This window comes from Periophthalmus magnuspinnatus, chromosome 5 (assembly GCF_009829125.3).
Source record: "Periophthalmus magnuspinnatus isolate fPerMag1 chromosome 5, fPerMag1.2.pri, whole genome shotgun sequence".
Classification (NCBI taxonomy): Eukaryota; Metazoa; Chordata; class Actinopteri; order Gobiiformes; family Gobiidae; genus Periophthalmus; species Periophthalmus magnuspinnatus.
The window spans coordinates 18,618,640-18,639,151 of NC_047130.1; the positions used below are offsets into that span (position 1 = coordinate 18,618,640).

The 20,512-nt window shown below is 37.3% G+C and overlaps 1 protein-coding gene across 1 annotated transcript; it reads right to left on the minus strand.

The window, feature by feature from the left end:
* Positions 1 to 758: 758 nt before the first annotated feature.
* Positions 759 to 12,483, minus strand: LOC117371400 (translocon-associated protein subunit alpha-like). Its single transcript, XM_033967076.2, has 9 exons — positions 12,350 to 12,483; positions 10,698 to 10,807; positions 10,085 to 10,175; positions 8,845 to 8,972; positions 7,352 to 7,486; positions 6,608 to 6,684; positions 4,076 to 4,154; positions 2,613 to 2,706; positions 759 to 1,858 (listed from the first exon to the last, which is right to left on the minus strand). Exons 1-9 carry the CDS (start codon positions 12,417 to 12,419, stop codon positions 1,794 to 1,796), a joined length of 849 nt encoding a protein of 282 aa, XP_033822967.1. The 5' UTR covers positions 12,420 to 12,483; the 3' UTR covers positions 759 to 1,793.
* Positions 12,484 to 20,512: the final 8,029 nt, after the last annotated feature.

Sequence of the window (20,512 nt, forward strand, 5' to 3'; positions counted from 1 at the left end):
AGCGGCTCTACTCTGAGCTCGGAGGATTGAAAGCCTGGTTCAAAAATGTACTTTGACTTATAAGTACTAGTGTTTCTCCAATCATCAAAAAATCTAATCAAACGAAACATTTGAAACATACAAACTGTTGAGGGTTTTAACCATAAACTGTATAAAAAAGTGGACTAAGTGAGAGTGACGTCACCCACAGTGTTTGGCTCCACTCAAATGAAGCTCATCGTTGCTAGGGCAGTTATAGGAGCAATTTGGCGCAATGTTCCATATTAGGAATTCTGACCATGTGTATCATAGCAACCAAAGAGCCAATGTGAAATGAGGCTATTTAAGCTAACGAGAGAGACCTCAGGGAAAGAATTCCCCTGATTTGTGTGTTATTAATGTTCATATCTTGATTTATGGACACTATAGCAGAATAAAAACCCCAGGATCATGTGGAGCGAGTTAATACAAACACAATGTCGAGGCTCTGCAGCAGTTACAGAGAAAGGCCACAGTTTTTGAATAGAAAGTGAACTGGAGCCGATCGATGGAGTAGGAAACGCGCTCAAGAGAACTTTGGAATGCAGTGGCTAGCGGGTTAGCTCTGCCCATTTATACTTATTTTAACCTGGAAAGTTTATTTTTATGTCACAAAAATACATAGGCCTATCCCCTTATCTTCATAACAAAAACTGCAAACAAAGAACGTGAAAAAACAATAGAACTATGATTATGATTTCTGCAAAAATAAACTCAGACAGACAGTAGCTTGTTTATCTTTTTTATTTAAACAAAATTCCTAAAACTTGAAAACACTGTTTGGTTTAGCTGCAGTTTTAAGAAATGTAAATATTTCTCATTAAATGCATAGTTTTGCCAAAGATTGCAACTGTAAGGCACATTCTTTTTATTTAAAAACCAGATGCAGTGTACCCAGGTGAGGTCTATAGGTTTTTAAGGCACAGTTTTAAATGAATTAACAATATTTAATTCCAACTTTATGGAAAATTTTGAAAATAAAATGTGGATAAACCGGGAATGATCTTAAACTCACAATTCCCTTTAGAGCAAGAATACTGTACCATTTGTGTAAACTTTAATGTCAACACTGATATGAAACAAACCAGGCCATTTTTACAACTTCCTCAAAGAAAAAAACATTTATCAGAAAAACTCCCTTTAAAATTCTGCTTTTAGTGTTACAACCTCCACAATACAGAGCAGTGCCTCTGGATTGAATCAGAATAATTATCTTCATTCAAGCAGGTTTGACATGCTCAATTTCCTCTTTAAAGGTGCACTGTGGAGCTTTTCTGGTTTAGGGTTTGAGACAAGCAGATGAAGGCAGGTGTTTTTGCTTTGCCTGCAATGTTACACACTATGGCTTTAATCATTTATGTTCAGAATTGATTTAATTACACATTTATTATTCAAAAAATACCATAGATTCTCACAGTAAGCAAAGTCACAGGGTGTAACTTGGCCTGGTGATGCAGTTGAACCTCAGTTTTAACCTCACTGTGGAACATTTCAATCTAAGCAAAGCAATAACATCTCCATAGAGACAAGCATGTTGTATATCCTACACCAGAAAAGTTCCACAATGCACCTTTAACACATCTAAACAGCGAGTCAAAAACTACTCAAGAACGCAGGTGTTTTTCCTTTTGCCGTGAAGAAGCCGGCTCTCAAACGGACCCTCAGAACAACAACAGCAGATGATGATGGCTGTGGCTTTATGTGAGTGGGGTATTAAGTAACGGAGAGGGCTGTGCATTGAGAGCTGCGGTCATGATGGATCGGAGGAGAGCCGTTTATTGATCTGTGCCGGCCGCCCTCTTGGCTCTCTTCCTCGGAGATGTTTTAGGAGAGGCCTTATCTGCAACACAAACGTAAATATGACCTAGACGCCCATGCAATATCAAGAGCAGTAAACTACACGCTATGGAAATGAAGAGGAACGAATGCACTGAGGGAGAATGTATTCTGAGTGTATGGACAGGCCTCATGTGAACCTCCAGAATTCACTCACTGAGCTGAAAAGGCTGCACTAGCACTGATTCATGATTGGCTGCAGGTGCTGGGGTTTAGGTAGTGACAATTCAGATCAGAGAGAGGCATTTTAGGTTTAAACCAACTGGATTTCAGCTTTAAAATTGGCAACACAAATGAGAGACTAATGTGAGGCTCATTCTGCGTTCTGATTGGATGATTGTCTTGAACCAAAACACAAATTTACAACATAAACAACTTGGACAATGCTTTTATAATTAAGAATAAATCAGCATTAGAATGGTTATCAGGAAAAGCTACATTAAATTTTGATATGGGGGCACAGATAGGTCATGTTTATGAATAAAAAAAAATTAAAAAAAACACAATCAAAATCATTTACTGTTCTTTTAATTGAGAGATCTATAGCCATTCCTCTGTCAGAAGAAGTAGTTTGGAAATTTGCTTATATTGTTGCTAAAAAGAAATTATTCAAAATGCGTCTTGTTTATTTTCAGGAGTTAAAAATTATTAGTTTTAATTTGCCTGTCTTTGGGTTAGTTTTGAATGTTGTAATATCACGTCACCCTATTATTGCTCTTTGATAGATTGATTGACAGGTGACAGAAGGCGGGTCTTACTCATGACGTTGAGTGTCTCCTGAGGGATCCAGCTGATGTCCACGTCGCTCATGTTTCCTGTGCCTTTCTCCACCTTCACAGACAGACGCTTTCTCTGCAAAAGAAATAAAACAAAGAGGACATTCGGGAAGTTAGATTGTATTCATTTAAATTGTGTAAAAACCCTCCCAGAGTGACACAGGCAGAACATGCAAACTCCACACAGAAGGTCCCCCACCCACTGTCACTGAAGTCAGTGATCAAGGAACAGCTCTGGTCCAGGGCTGTAATCGGCTAAAAGAAATGTTCAACTTCAAAGGTCCCATCTTACACAAAATTGATGTGAGCTTTAAGTCATGTTATAATAATGTTACCTCCTCAAAAACAGACCTGGAGTTGTGTTTTGTTTCATTCATAAATGCTTGAGTAATCTTTTATTATTAGTCTGTACACACCTCCCACACTCAAAATGCTCTGTTCCACCTTGTGATGTCATGGAATGGTAGTTTTTAAGTTAACAGCTCCTTTTACCTTTAGTTCAGTAGAGATCGGCAATTCCAGGCCTTAAATTATCCAAAAGATTCTAGTGAAGGTGTGTGGAGTTTAAAAACACAGTGGAGCACTTCCTGTATTACCATATGACATCACAAGGTGGAACAGAGTGTTTTCAGTTTGAGGAAATAACTCTAAATATGCAGAGTTTGTGTGTTACACATGTGTGAATGAAGCAAAACACAACTCCAGGTCTGTTTGTGATGAAGAAACAACATTATAACAGAGATCAGAGAATAGTGTAATATGGGCCCTTTATGACTCTGAGCATCACTTATCTAAAAAGGAGCCTTAGCACAGCGCCAGCACAGCTCTCAAATGTACCAGGATCTCACACACTATTGTATATACAGCGAAATACTGGAAGCCATATTACAATCCTCATTAAATAATCAGTACTAAGACACTATCGTCTCATTGATCAGGCTGTGTTGGCCAAAATATGTGTTTGTTTTTTGGTGTGTGTGTTTTTTTCATCCTGAACTGAGGGCTTTGGATTTTTGTTTTCTGATTTTCTATATGTTTGAGATTTCAACCTACAGACAAAATACTGAAATATTCACAACCATCAACGGATTATTAGACTAAAGGCCTAAAGTCCTACACTGTTTATGTCCATGAGGCTGTGCAATACAAGTAATACATATTGAATAGATACAACCTTGACTTACACCTACACATCTACGCATGCACAGACATACTCTCACACACACAGATATGCACACACATATGCACACCCACAAACACACACACACTGACACACACACACATGCTTAGACACATGCAGACACACACACACACAAACACACAAGCACACACACACACACATACACATAAACACATGCACACACACGCACACTCAAACATTTAAATGAAAGATTATGTTTGAATTTCATGTCACATTGACCCGTGTTCTGCCCTGTGGGACGTACCGTTCTGGACTCCAGGAGCTGGTACATGGCGAAGACCATCAACGACACCAGTCCAATAAGGAAGATGTACATGAAGATTCTGAAGAAAAAAAAAAACATATTGAATAAATTAACTCAACAAAAACACTTTGATTCAAGCAAGTTTTGTGTTGACCTTTTAATGATGTTTCCTGTACATTATAATGAAATAGAGAGGCACTATTTACTGTAATGTAGACTAGTGTTGCCGTGATACTAAAAGGCTCAAAGCTAATTCTGATAAAACAACACTTAGGCAATAGTAATGTAATGTAATGTAATTTTCAGCACTTTAAGTTTATACATTTTTTAACTTTTTTAAGTTACCATGTGGCTCTACAAAATTACACTGAGAAAGGTCAAATTGGGCCATGTATGGGATTCTTTCAGTATCAGCACTTGTTAAACTGAGTATCTATTTTCAATATTGGTTTAAGTATGGATTAGTATCTGATTTTTAACACTTGACAACCCTGATGTGGACAGTTTTATTTACAAAGTGAATTTATACGGCCAAAACTACATATGAAATACCTATTGTTTTAATGGAAGCTGAATCAGTTCGTAAGCCCGAGCTGCAGTGGTCACGGAGGTAGCACATTCACACCTCTTACATAAGGCCCAACACAAAGAACACATTTATGCATTTTGTACATTCTTGTCATTAAAAGTGTCTGTGTGCCTCCTACATACTGTTCATCACGCTGTATATTGTAAAGAGTACAGTGATACAAGCAGAATATGTTAAACCATTGTGTTAAACCCATGGGGAATTTAAGATGCAAAAGGCTAAACTTAGCATTAGGGCAACGAAAAAGTCAAACGATTATGGGCGACAATAGCTCATTTGGTAGAGTGTTTGTCCCTTGACCAGACAGTTGAAGGTTTGAATCCCACTCTTCCCTGATGTAAAGCGCTCTGAGTGTCTTGAAGGTGGAAAAGTGCTATATCAAAATGTGATTTATACCATTTACCAGTCTCAGTATCTGATTTTGACTTAAGATGCTAAATATTGAACCTAGCCTTAGGGCAATGAAATAGTCAAATGATGATTTCTACTGCCAATTTAGATGTTTTTCCTTACTCTTTCTTTCTCTTTATTTATTTATACAGTGGAACCCAATGGGAGCACTTAGACTCTCTTTTTCATGGGCGCCTTGTGAAAAAGAGAGTGTAAGTGCAAACAGAAAGACAAACAAAACAAGTATACGAGTCCATATAAAACATAAAAAAACAGGAGCAGGTGTGTGGATAAAAGTTTGTTACCAGATTATTAAAGTGCCATTATGTCAGCAATGTATCCAGTTTTGCTTTTCCTTGGAGTATATTGTGTTTTTGTGAAGAAAAACAGCTAAAAGCCTCTTTCCCGCCTCAGTTTTGGTGTGGCTTGTCCTTGGACTTATGCAGTCATGTGATCTGGGATTAATTGTTCCAGTATCAATGATGAACAAACAGGTGAAGAATTCTGGCAGTTTTTGAAGTAGTCCCTTTTAGATAAAGTACATTTCATACAGTGCTGTTCTCAGTGATGTTTTTAACCAAATAAAGTTCGAAGTATGGAGACTGAAGGCTACTAAAGATGTATAGTCCAAATGACGATTACGATGATCAAAACACTAATACATTTGTTCAGTCCTGAGCTCTAGGGCCTTGTGCAGCAGGTTGTCGACTAAGAGAGTTCAGTTTGTGACGCGGGACAAAGCTCTGAATTCGCCTTATTCTGGCTGTTGCCTTGGGTGCCGCCATCGTCATTCGGGTTGTATTATTTTGTATGGAGCTGCCGATCTTGACAGAAAATAAGTTCTATAGGGACTACAGAGCCGTTTTGAAGCTTCCCAGGGAATCTCTGCAGTGTTGACTTGTTGTTGCACATAAACATTGAACATTTGACACAAAACAACCTACTTTATATAATATTTTAGGTGGCGAAACTTTCCCCAAATTCTTCATCGAAAGTAACGCGATTCCCACTCAACCGGAAGCACTACTGCAAAGAAAGTCGCATTTATGGAAAAAGTGGGCGGGGCGGAATAAGGTCAATACCATCGCTATTAATCTAAAACAAATTAACTCCAAGCACTCTCCTTTCTGCTGTAGGCCATATAAATCTTAATACTAGAGATAGACCGATATAGATGATATTTGGAATTTTTAACGTATCAACTATTGGCCCTAGATTTCCAGTACTTGCTGATTTGCTGCCTAGAACATACACACAAAGCTTTATTTTAACACATTAATACAAAGAGACAACTGAACTAAATGTGACTAAACAGCTCTCTTAAAGGTTTGAGGTAAAAAAGGCCTCTGGGTGAGTTTGCAGTAAATTTAAAATACAGAATTTGTGGAAAATTGTCAAAACTGGCCCCATATATCAGCTCAGAGCTTATGGGCATTCAGCTGTGCTGTATTCTAAATAATCGGTATTGACATCGGTCATGAAAAAACACACGCCACGTAATATGCCCACAAAAATAGGAACCCCAGTATACAGCGTGTAATGTAAAGTCTTACGTTTCTCCGTCCAGTCCCTCTTCTTTCTCCGTGATGGTCACTGTCTGGTTGTAGATGGCTGTTTGGAAAGAGTTACCCTAAAGAAAGAGATGAGAATACAGTGATTTAATGTTTGATTTCAATATGACAACAAACAAACACGTCAACCCAAAGCTCTGAGTCAATTAAAAAAAATGTTTTAAGATTGCATCATACAAACGTCTCATTTGACTAGATTCATTATAAAACACTATGAATCTAATGAACTCTGAAAATAGATATTTAAATGACATACAATTACTTCTATACTGTCAGCATGTTCCTGAAGAGAGTGTGTAGTTTTGTTTTTGAAAGTCACTGTAGAAAAGTGAAAAAGTAAAGAAGCTAGAAAGTGGCTATGTTCCAGATTTTAGTAGTAGTAGTAGTATTAACAGTAGTAGTAGTAGAAACAGCAGTAGTAGTAGTAGTAGCAGGATCAGTAATAGTAGCAGCAGTAGTAGTAGTAGTAGCAGTATCAGTAATAGTAGCAGCAGTAGTAGTAGTAGTAGCAGTATCAGTAATAGTAGCAGCAGTAGTAGTAGTAGTAGCAGTATAAGTAATAGTAGCAGCAGCAGTAGTAGTAGTAGTAGTAGCAGTATCAGTAATAGTAGAAGTAGTAGTAGTAGCAGTATCAGTAATAGTAGCAGCAGCAGTAGTAGCAGTAATAGTAGTAGCAATAGTAGTAGTTAATATACTTATAGTTAATAGAGTTCATAAGTGCTGTACCTCTGAGTCCAGATAATTGAGGAGGATGACGAGGCCGAAGGGGCGTCCGGCCATGGGCTGAGCCGGGATGAACGAGTATTCAAATGTGGCCTGGACTTGAGGCTTCACCAGAGTTTGAAGAGGGAGTGCTGTGAACTACAGAGGCACATACACACACAGGGTTAAACTGTGAACTACAGAGGCACATACACACACAGGGTTAAACTGTGAACTACAGAGGCACATACACACACAGGGTTAAACTGTGAACTACAGAGGCACATACACACACAGGGTTAAACTGTGAACTACAGAGGCACATACACACACAGGGTTAGGGTTACATTTGTCTTTACTGGATCTTCAGGGCACTAAATTTAAGCCAAAAAGTGCAAATATCCACCCAATATATCAACCCACCAAAACTTTCATATCACAGTTCCCTAAATGTCTTCTTAGTAATTCTTTGTAACCAGATTTCATTTAAGGCAGGGGTGTCCAAACTTTTCTCATTAAGGGCCACATGTAAAAACACAGACAAAGCTGAGGGCTGATTGAGGGCCAGAGACTGTTTGCCAATACAGTGAATACTTCAAATCTGTGTTATTATTACAAGTTAGACTGAACCACTAGACCTTTATTCATGCTCACATCCTCAGTGGGACACTTTAAATATTTTATATGGGCTTGTTAAAGTAGATTTTCAGAAATATACAGTAAAAAGTAATGTTCAAGGTAATATGGGCCAATTCACCTGGAAGCTTGAGGGCCAAGAAAAATTGGTCTGAGGGCCGCATTTGGCCCCCGGGCCACAGTTTGGACATGTCTGATTTAAGGTCTATGTTGATATTTTAGTTGTAGTAGTTATACGTTTATTTAAATCCTTTGATACTTTTTGGCATTTCTCATACCAGAGTTGGGTGATATTCAAAAGGGAGAATGTCTGAATTTTTTTTTTTTTATTCTCTACAATCAGACCATGTTTTTTTGTAATGCATCAACTAAAACTGCACTTGTCATGGTTGAGATTTAAGTATAAATTTTAATACAGAAAGTTCTGAAACCACTTTTTTCACTTACCCTGCACGTTTCTATTCTTTTTATTTTAATCAACAATTTTTGCATCTTTTTTAAGTTTTCTCATTACAAACAATATATTAATGTGCTAATTTTGCATGCCTTCAAAACGACTTTCTTGATGTTTTATTGTAGACGTCTAGATAATATATATAACCACCAACCCCAAGTTATAATGTAAAGTGAGTTGGAGCCAGAGTCGATGGAGCTGGAACCCCGCCTTTAAGCACTTCCTACAGCATTTGTAGCACGGCGGCGAGCAGGTTAGCTATGTCCATTTAGAATATACAGTCTATGGCTGTGGCACATAATGTTTGTCACGTCCTATTTCAGCCTTCTTTTTGTAAGGCTCGGGTCACTTGCTTTGGGCTTTTTTTTTGCAAAGTCTTGATCGCTTGTTGTTCTCGGAAAATCTGGTAACCCTGATCTGTACTCACATTCTGGATGTAAAACTGAAAGTCCTGAGGATAGCGGAAGGAGGCCTCCAGAGACTGAACACTGAAATCTTGACTTCCTTTGTTTGTGAAACCGACCAGGAACCGAACGATCTCATTGGCTGGGAACTCTATGGATACAAGGAACAGATTACTTAGCTAGTAAACAATGCATAAAACTTAAAAAGCATTTTTCACGCTCAAGATGCTTTACATGGAAAAATAAAATAAGAAAGAAAGATATTATTATTATAGAATGGCCAGATAGAACAGGAGAGATATAGTTTTGTTGTGAGTACCAGTTCCTGATGCATTGTGATGATGAGAGGAAGTTGATTGGCCACATTGACTTTATATAGAAATGTACATAGCTAACCTGCTAGCTGCGGTGCTCCAAATAGGAAGTGAGCATGGGCACGGCTCTATCGATTCTGGCTTCAATTCACTTTTTACTGAAAAAAACTGTCACCTCTCTCTCTGTAACTGCTGCTGTCAAGCTCATCATTTTGATCTTAAATGTTCATATTAACCCGCTCTACATGATCCTGGTATTTTTTATTTCACTATTGTGTCTGTAAATCAAGAACATTAATAAAACACAAATCAGGCGTCTTCTTTCACCAAGGCCACTCCCGCTTGCATTAGCTAACAGGTATGATTGACAATGTTGCTAAGCGTCCGCTCCCTATTAAACCAGTTGTGCGGGTGGGAAGGGGCATTACCTTTGAGCAGCCTCGCTCTGGATTGGCTCTTTGGTTGCTATGATACTCATGGTCAGAATTCCAAATATGAAACTCTGACTATGCCGACTCGATGCCACACTCCCTTAGTCCACTTCTTTATACAGTCTATGGTTGGTCACTATAATGGATGCTACCAAAAGTGCCGGTGGAAAAAAGGTGTCTAGTGTATAGTGTCTAGAGCTGAGTAATGGTCTTGAACAACACTTTTGACAGTGCTTCTGTATTAAAGCTGGGGTGCCTGACTTTGTAAATAAGTAAATTCTCTTTCTCTTCAAGCAGCACTCTGATTGGCTGCACTTGGACGGTCCACCCCCAGTTTCATGTCACTGTCTGAAAAAATCTGTTCTAAAGGGTCCCAAAATGAATGCATGTGGATATTCACAATGTGCCAAAAGGTTTGTGAGAGCTAGAGGCAGATTTAAACCCCTATTTCCTCCTTCCACAGTATGAAAATCAGGTACTCCAAGTTTAATCATGAATTAATCTCTAAACTGTCGCACCTTCTCCGGTGGTGAAGACGATGGTGGTGTCTGCGTCGGGGTGAGAGGTCAGGGCTCCAGGATCGGACGCTTCTTCCTCCTCTTCATCCTCCTGAAAAACAAAAGCAATGGAATAATCTGTTACATCTCGCATTACCAGTGACTTTTAGATACTCATTTATAAATTGTATTTGTATGTTATAATATACTGGTTTGACTGCTGAAGTATACTTTATAGGCAAATTGTTAATAAAATAAGAGTTAATAAAAATGAAATGTACCTATGAAATAATTGTATTGAGGGAAAAAAAACTAACAAATAACCATAGTGTCTTTTGGTGACAGTGATTACTCTATAACAAGAGGGTTGCTGGTTCAATCTCAACTCTGACCAGTGCGTATTGTCATTGTGTGCTTGGGCAAGACACTTCATCCTTCCATGTATGAATAAGGTGAGTGAGTGATGCAGGTGGTTGAGGATGGAGTTGGAGGATGGAGCAGTCATATTTCTATCAATCAGCTCCAGGGCATCTTTGTCTCATGTTGTCATCATAAATCGTGCAGTACAAATGACTTCGTCTCCCATTTCAAAGCTACTGTCTCTTAAACTTAGATTTTTTTCAGTATTACTCACAGTTTGTTGAAGCTGGTCTTCCTCTACGACATCTTCCTCCTCCTCTTCCTCGTCGACAGCCACATCTGGATCTAAGTCCTCACTGGAGTCTGGTTCAGCGCCGACATGAGCTTAAGAGACAGGCAATTACAAAATATTTGAATTAATTACTAAGATTTTAATTACTATTATAATACTGCTGTACTATTCTATGATATAAGGTACGGTTCTTGGACCTGTAGACAATTGTACATAAAGGAGCACTCTGTAACTTTTCCTGGTGGAGGTTCTGGACTTGATTGTCTCCATGGAGATGTTACTGCTTTGCCTTGAATGTTCCACAGTATGGTGTTAAACTGACCTAGCTGCATGGAGAAAAGTAGGTGACGACATCAGGCCAAGTTACAGGTCAAAACCTGTTGAGATGTGACCATGCTCACGGTAAGAATGTGTGTTTTTATGTTGTTGTTTTTTTTTAACCATAAATATGTTTAATGCCATATTGTGGAACATTCCAGGTAAAGCAATAACGTCTCCAAGGAAACAAGCGAGTCCCACAGCACTCATAGAAAAGAAACAAAATGGTAGTAATTGGTTCTTATGCAAATGGTATTCACTTGGTATTATCTTCTGTTAAATATACACTAACAGTCAAAAGACACACCTTCTCATTCAATGTTGTATATTTATTTTTATTTTTACTACTTTCTACATTTTATATACACACAGATGGAATTATGTAGCAAAGAAAAAGGGTATATTTCATATTCAAATCCTTAAAGTAGCTTCCCTTTGCTTTACCAAAAAATGTTAATCTTTTTTCCTTTGCTACATAATTCCATAAATCCTGCTTCATATATGTGGTGTCTTCTATATGTATCTAAAATGTTTAAAAGTAGTAAAAATTAGGAAAAGTTTGGTCTGTCCAAACTTTTGACAAACTTTTGACAAGCATTGTTTAAACATACACTTCCAGTCAAAAGTATTTTTATTTTAAACAATATATAAATCAGGGGGACCTTAGCTTCTTTGATAAACTCTTAGTGAATAAATGAACCACTTCAACTTTTATGGCACAACTATAGTAAAGCTTAAGACAACGTCACATTTTTTATAAATATTCCAAATTTATTACACTAAACATTATTTTTAATGTCCTGTTTTGTGTTGAAATAGTCGGAAAAGTGAGTTAAACGTCATCACTGATAAGCTTAACTTTGGTGACGTGTCTCTGAGCGTGACCCCCCCTTTTTTTACTACAGCGCACGAGCATCCCAATTCAAACCCATTCAACTTTATTTCACTTCATTCACCAAAAAAAAAACAACACATTTAGTCACACAATTCATGAGCAATATATGTTCCTTACACTCGGGAAATGCTTCTAAACGAGCGGCAGTACGTGACTGAAATCATTCCAAGCTATGCGTAAAAGTTATGCGTAAAAGTTATTCGTAAAAGTTAGCCAAATGCGTAAAACCAACCGAACCAATAACAATTATACTGCGTACCCATAACTGTATAATTCAGGTGTAGTATTACGAGCAGTATAGAAGTTTTTACACGAGAACTGCCACGTCAATATGTTATTAGAACGTTCAGAAACTTTTTTGGGAGATTACACAAGAAACGAACGGTTGAAGTTAGATTTTTAGAAGTTAAATGCAACTTACCGATCGATACCAATCCACAGGGAAAGGCGAGGAGGAAAAGTAGCGATAATTTTGACACAAAGTTGAACATTTTGCAGACTTGCTTGTAGTAAGTTAGTAACACATCAGCATTAGAGAGAAAAAGGGACAGAGGAGGAGAAGGGGGCGGGGTAGAGGCGGGGCTAGAGGTGGACCCGGGCGCTGATTGGACGAGACAAAGCGCGGGGGGGAGGGACCACAAACGCAGAACTTAAATCATTTTAGTAACTTCGCTTCTGGCCTCTAGATGTCACTGTGGTCAGTAGATTTACACGATAAGGCTGGAGCTTCAGATCAGCTTCTATAATCCTTTATTCAGCAAGTTAAACTGTACCATATCTGTGATTAAACTATACCATTTTTGTAATATTGCAAAATACAGATCGTATTTAATTCCTAATTCTGATTCCTTCCAAATTTAAAGGTGCACTTTGTAACTTTTTGGGAGAATTTAACTAAACAATGAATGTTGAACTAAGGACAAATTCCAGCAAATTGTTGAGGGCTCAATATTAAACTAAATGTCTGTGGGGCTGGACCAGGGCTCCTTGCAGCTCTTAGAGAGAAGCACTGCAGCTCTTACAGAATGTCCAGAACACTGCAGCTTGTCTACTACAAACACTACAAGACGAAACATCAGGCCTGCAGTGACTCCCTATTCCATATCAAGTGTAATTCAAAATGTTATTGTGCTTAATGTGTGCACTCTATGGGTCCTCTTTATCTGAGGGAGTTACTCTTTATCTGATGGAGTTACTGCAGCTCTATTCTCCACCCAGAGTCCTGAGGTCAGAGGTCAGCTGACCAGCTCCTGCTGCTGAGCCCAAAGCCAGACTCAAGACCAGAGGTGACAGAGCCTTTTCTGTGGCAGTGCACAGACAGGGTATATTGGTGTTTTTTTCTTATGTAATGTATTATCTATATATTTATTTGTTTTATTTATTTATTTTTTGTTTCTTTTGTTGACATTTATGTGAAGCACGTTGGTCTGCTGAAGTTGTTTTAAAATGTGCTATATAAATAAACATATAAAACCCATAGCATGCCTTTATACCGCTAGTGCAGCACCTCTAATTGTGACATGGACTTTACTGAGTACTTGTGGCATGTGGTCATTATTTCTGTTTTCAACACAAACCAGGTGCTGAATAAATATGACCCTGTTGGAGAGAGAGACTCATTCACACAGTTTATTTAAAGATTTGATTTTGATCTGTGGTTTGACTTCCTGTTACAGGTGATTTCTGGTCTAGTCTTTTAACTGATCAAGACCTGGTTTTGTGGAATTTAAATGGGGTTTATTTCATAGCAAGACCTTAACTGTGGGTGACAGTAGCTCAGTTGAGTGTTTGTCCAGTGTCTGTGTGCACTGATGTATGAATGTCTGTGTGAAAGGGGGAGCGGTTCCTTGATGTAAAGCCTTTGAGCCGTGAAGGTGGTGAAAGACATTAAAATCACAATACAAAAAATTAAAACTTAAATAAACATCAACATCAAATGAACATTAAAAGAAAAAAGGCAGGTCCCTGAAGTCCTCAGAGTGTGAGATGGTACATGTGGCTCTAACATGTGGGAGATGTTCTTTGGTGCTGGTCCATGGAGAGACTTGTTCAGAGGCAGAGCTGCTTTAAAGTCTATTCTCTGAGCCACAGGAGCCAGTGCAGAGACTTGAGGTGATTAACACTGAAACCAACACAAGAATCAACACAGCAGTGGATCAGACAACACGAGTGAGAGTTTTGTGAACAGAAAAACATATTTGACATCATTATAAGAGTTATTATTGTAGTTTAAAGTGTTATTTACATTCTGCATCATTTTAATGGGTAAACACTTTCAGTTTGAACAATTTGAAACAAATCTTTGCTTGGTCGTTTCTCTCTGTGATTAGTTTGTTGTTAAAATAAGTTCTCACATTGGCTTCTGTCATATAACTAAATACAAAAAGAGGAAGTCTTTTGAACGGCTCTTTGAAGTCAAAAGATCCAAAAGATTCAGAGCTGTTCTAGGGGTGGATAGTTCTATAGTTGCATTAGTTAGTTTCATTCATGCAACATTTACTTGAGTTTTTTGTATTTATTTTGTTTTTACTTTCATTCTACAAGTGGCAAAAGCTTTATGTTGACAGTATTAACGGTTTTGAACATTTCTGTATCTCTTCTCCTTAAAATACCAGATTTGTCCAAAATAAACCACCAGTACTTGAATAAATAAAAAGAGATATATTTAAAACTATTCTGTGTCACATTTTGGGCAAAGCAATAACATCCCCATGGAGACAAGTACTTTCGGGCTATTGTAAGTGTGTCATGATAGAGTGGTTGTTTTGCTTTAACCATTTCATGCTGTTGTTGTGTCCTTGGGCAAGACACTTCCCCCAGCTGGTCCATAATGAATGTGGCGTGCGAGTGAGTAGTGGTTAGAGAGCCATATATAATGCAATACTTTGTACTCTCAACCACTTCTGCTGTTTAAAACCCACGTCATTTATTTTAATATTGATACTGCAGCACCTCTATCAGCCCCATTGACTTTACCAGTGCTGGAATATATATATATTTAAGTACAAATTAAGTACAAATTTTAGGTATCTGTACTTCACTTTTTACTTTTACTTCACTACACTTGAGAGCAGTATCTGTACTTTCTACTCCACTACATTTTTGAACAGAACTGGAAAGTAAATGTATTTTTTATTATTGTCTTAGTATTTTTATTTTTAACACATTCATAGTTTGAGGAAAAATATACAAATTAAAACAACTAAAAAAAAAACAAAACAACAGACATTCAGTTGTTTCTACTGAACTCATTTTGGCACAAATCTTTATCAAAATTAATTTATTATATCTCAAAATCTTTTACTTTTGACATTTTAAGTACATTTTTAAACAGATATTTTTACTTGAGTTTTCTTTTTTTTTTTTTTTTTTTTTTTGCTGTACTTTTACTTAAGTAACAAAATGGAGTACTTGGACTTGGACTTTACTGAGTACTTGTTGTGGTACTTATGCACTTGGCATATGGTCATATTGTTTCTCTCTTTAATACAAATCAGGTACTGAATAAATATGTAGTAAAAGTAGTAAAGTACTACATTTAAGTAAAAATTTTAGGTATCTGTACTTTACGTTTTACTTTTGTGTACTTATATTGTCAATATGAAGTGAATTGAATATTTCTGTTTCTTACTCCTAGAAAATACCCTCATAGTCGATGCAGTCAGAATAGTGTTCATTTTTATGTGGGTTAAATATACTTGTTTTTGTCATTAAAATATTTGTCTGTTTTGTTAATTACTCGAAAGACAACACCTGACTAAATTACAGGTCAGATCTGTGGAGAGCCGGCCCCGCTCACACTAAGAATGAACGTTTTTCAGGATTAAAAACATTTGTAAATGAATAAAAGCAGCATAGAGAAATGTAATAATACACTGTGGAACATCCAGGCAAAGCAAAGCAGATGTACGGACACAAAAAGTTACATAGTATGCCTTTAATTCAGGTAATGAACTTCAAACCTACAACAACACTGTATAAAATATACTTATAAGGGACTATGACTGTGGACTGCCTGAATATCTCCCTTGTTTGTTGAAATTTCCTACAAGAATTTCTAATACAAGATCTCATGGCTGAAATTTGTTATTTTCTTCCCAAAAAAGGAATACATGGAACACAGGACATGCAAAACTGCTACTGCAATACTTTGGTGCCACAAATGCACTTTAATAATTTGGTGATAAACCTTTATATTCACACCTGCTCCTGTTTTTAATGTTTTAAATGGATTTATGCAGTTTTTTTGTTCAGTTTGTTTTTTGTTTGTATCTCTGTATGTTAAAGTATTCTCATTGGGCTCTCTGTAGAAATAAAGATAAAAGAAATGGGAAAAAAATGAAAATGAAAAATCCATCAGAAATCATATTGTCGTCAGAAGTGTTAAAAATAGACGATGTTATCACACTTTTTGCATTTTCATATTGTGGTTTTTGCAACAGCACACATCCTGCTTCAGCTCACGGAGCGTTGTTAATTCGTAGAGTTTTTATATGGGTTACAGCAGACACACACACACATTTAGACTTTTATTGGAGTAACACTTGTTGGACGATGGGCTGCTGTGAAGGCACTAAAGATGGACTGAGTAAGTTTTGCCCAGATTTTTAAGTGATAGAAAAATAAATGACTGTATCGTGCCCTGTTGTTGCAAAGTCTGTTTTTACCCCAGTGGTTTGAATATTTAGATTCTTGTTTAAATGGGGTCGCCTCGCCACAGATCTGAGCTGTAATTTGTCTTAGAAGTGTCACCTGCTTGTTTCCATGGAGATAGGTAGTTTAATGCCATACTATGGAACTATTTATTTTTGTCTTTTGTTGGGAGTTATGTGACTACCACGAGCTCTTCTTTGGAGTCCTGGTCTCTGCTCTCAGAGTTTCAGTTGCTTTAAATGTTTGTGCTTCATGTTCTTGGTAGTTTAGTTTTATCTTCACATAAGATGTCTGCCTGTATATGACCAAGACGTGTACAGCGATATATGCTACATGGTTTACGTAGTAACATGTAGGATCTAAAAACATCATGTTTTTCAAGATGTCTACAGAAGCAGAATCCATAGTTTATGTTTAAAATGTTCTTTTAAATATTCATTGAGCCGAATGGACGTATGATATAGTGTAATTTTAATAATTCTTTAAGAACAAATACAGTTTGAAACCAGAAGTTCACATTCACTTAACACATAAAAAACATATATGCTTTTTTTTTCTCCCTGTCTGACATGAAATCAGACTAAACCTTTCCAGTTTTAGATCAACTCGGATTACCAAAATGATTTCTATTTGTTAAATGCCAGAATAATGAGAGAAGATTATTTTAGACAATTTTTCATTACTTTCTTCAAAGTCAGAAGTTTACGTACAGTAAGATTACTATGCATTTAAATCATCTGAGAAAACCCAGATGATGATGTCATGTCTTTGGAAGCTTCTGATTGGTTTATTGACAACATTTGAGTTAATTTGAGACACACCTATGTATTTGAAGGCACACCTGAAACACACTGCATAACATCATGGGAAAGTCAAAAGAAATCAGCCAAGATAACAGGAAGAGAACTGTGGACTTGTACAAGTCTGATGTCTGAAGGTGCCACATTCATCTGTTCAAACAATTATACACAAGTATAAACACCATGAGAATGTCTAGCCATCGCACCGCTCACAAAGGAGACGGGCTCTGTGTCCCAGAGATGAGCGTGCTTTGATCTGAAATGTGCAGATTAACCCAAGAACAAAAGCAAAAGGTTTTATGAAGATGCTGCTGAAGCTGGTAAGAATGTGTCATTATCCACAGTGAAATGACTATTGTACCAACATGGGCTGCAGGAAGAGGCCATTACTCCAAAAGATACATTAAAAAGACAGATTACAGTTAATACTAACTAATCTTAATCTTAATTTTTGGAGACATGTCCTGTCGCCTGACGAGACTAAAATTGAACTGTTTGGCCATAATGAGCATTGTTACATTTATAGGAAAAAGGGGGAAGCTTCCAAGCCTCAGAACACCATCCCAACTGTGAAATACAGGGGTGGCAGCAGCATGTTGTGGGGTTGTTTTGCTGCAGGAGGGACTGGTGCACTTCACAGAATAGATTATGTGAAAATACTGAAGCAATATCTCCAGACATCAGCCAGAAAGTTAAAGCTTGGACGCAAATGGGTCTTCCAAATGGACAATGATGGGCCAAAATTCCTGCCAACTATTGTGAGAAGCCTGTGGAAGGATATATCCAAAACATTTAACTGGAGTTTAAAGGAAATGGTACCAAATACTAATGAAATGTAAACACCTGCTTTTGAAGAAAGTTGTGAAAAAATGTTAAAAAAAAAAAAAAAAAAAAAAAAATTAAATCCTTCTCTCATTATTCTGCCATTAAGCAAATGGAAATAATTTTGGTGATCTGAAATGACCAAAACTGGAAAAGTTTAGTCTGATTTCTCGTCAGTGAGAAAAATAAGAGCACGTAACTTTTTGTCTAGTGTATGTAAATTTATGGATAATCCAGGTTTAGTAACTACCTCATTAATACCATACACCTGACTTCTAAGACTAACCCTTCATTAAGTAGTAACTAAGTCTGAATCAGTCTTAATGTTCATCATGACTTAAGGCTTTGTTCATGCTTTACTGAAGCTAACAATGTGTAGCTATTGACGTGGCAAATATATTAGTAGTAAATATATTTTTTGAATCATATTAATATATTAAATATAATCCATACAAATATGTGTACTGAAAAAAATGAACTGTTACTTTTATTTCTTTTACTAATTTGCATATTCTTAGAAGTGTAACTTGACACATCTATTAGCTCCATGTCAACACATCCGGTGTGACCAGGGTCAAAGATGTGCACTATGTAATTATACTGTATGTATGTATGTAATTTTATTGCCTGTAACCATAGTATGGATTAATCTTATTCAATTCAAGTTTTTTAAATAGCACATTTAAAAACAACATCAGCCGACCAAAGAACTTCACATAAAAGTCAACAAAAAAACAGATACAGATAACATGATACATAAGAAAAGAACAATAAAACACCAAGATATCCTGTGTAGTTAGTGTTAAATGCCAGGGAGATGAGTTTTCAGTCTAGTCTTAATCTGTGTTAAAGACTAAGAGGATCTGACAAGCAGAGGGCGCTGTTCCATAGTCTGGGCGCTGTTCCATAGTCTGGGCGCGGCCACAGAAAAGGCTCTGTCACCTCTGGTCTTGAGTCTGGCTTTGGGCTCAGCAGCAGGAGCTGATCAACTGACCTCTGACCTCTGACCTCAGGGCTCTGGGTGGAGTATAGAGCTGCAGTAACTCCCTCAGCTAAAGAGGACCCATAGAGTCACACATTTAAACACAATAACATTTTGAATTGACCTGATATGAAACAGGAGCCAGAGAAGGTTACACAGCTCAGGCCTAATGTGTCCCATCTCTTAGTTCGTGTCAGGAGACGTGCTGCTGGGAGCCCTGGTCCAGCTCCACATGCAAACTGTTAGAATACTCCAGATGCCACGTTGCTTTTTCAAAATCCACCTGTGGAAGGTAGAGCTTTACTTTGGGCAAGCGTTTCAACTGACAGAAACTGGACTTTAAGACAGAGCTCATGTGTTTGTCCGTCTCTCTTGCATTTATTAAATTGCTGGTGTTTTTATTGATCAAAAAACACTTGAAAACCATATATTTTTATTTAAACAGTGTCGCCTCTCCACAGATCTGCTCTTTAACTTGGCCTAGAGGTGTCACCTGCTTGTCTCCATGGAGATAGGTAGATAGGAGGTAGTTTGGAACAATTCAGGGAAAGCAAGAACATCTCAGTGGAGACAAGCAGGTGGTTAAACATGCAGACTTTTAGTTTAGGTTAAGAGCTTAGTGTAAGTTTCAGTGGAATATATGTTTTATTTATTTATTTATTTATTTGTTTTTTAGAGCTCCCTTATATTGAGGAGTTATGTAAGCACCAGCAGATCCTCTTCGGAGTCCTGGTCTTTATTCTCGGAGTTTCAGTCATTCTAAACATTTACTTCTGTGCAACAACATACACAGGTATCACCGTCTTTCTTTTAAACTATCATTTCGATCATTTCTTTTTGCTTATGAATTCATGTATTTATTATTTTTGTATAACCTATTTAGGGAAAAGAACCAGCAAAAAATCTAAAAGAAGGTATGAACTCTGAGCAGAGAAAATAAAATTGAAGAGAATTATAACAATATAATAAGATGTTTGTTGTTGTTGTTTGAAGCCAAAACCAGAAGCGGATGGAGGAGAACCCCATCTATGGAAATCTGACTCTGGAAACCACACAGACAGGTAAGGATCTTATCTTAAAGCAGACCTTTCAGAGCTTTTGACCATGTTATAGTTGTTTTCTTCTCATTTGCCCTATCAAAGTGTTTCTTGAAGTGATTCATGCAAGTTTGATCAATCTTTACTCACTTATTCTCATGATGAAATGTTGCCGATCAATTCCCTTTTTGACCACCACTGACACACGCACCACTGTGACGTACGCACTTCAGTCTCCAATTTTATTTTCTTAATCAGTGCTACAAATAAAATTTGGTGGTGCTGCAAAG

Bases quoted from the DNA above. Each gene is read 5' to 3' on its own strand.
- LOC117371400 (XM_033967076.2), bottom strand. From the start codon at position 12,419: ATGTTCAACTTTGTGTCAAAATTATCGCTACTTTTCCTCCTCGCCTTT. The intron at 4,155-6,607 runs GTAAGACTTTAC...TTTTTTCTTCAG, and splicing joins GAGGGACTGGACGGAGAAAC to AATCTTCATGTACATCTTCC. The intron at 2,707-4,075 runs GTACGTCCCACA...TTTCTTTTGCAG, and splicing joins AGCTCCTGGAGTCCAGAACG to AGAAAGCGTCTGTCTGTGAA.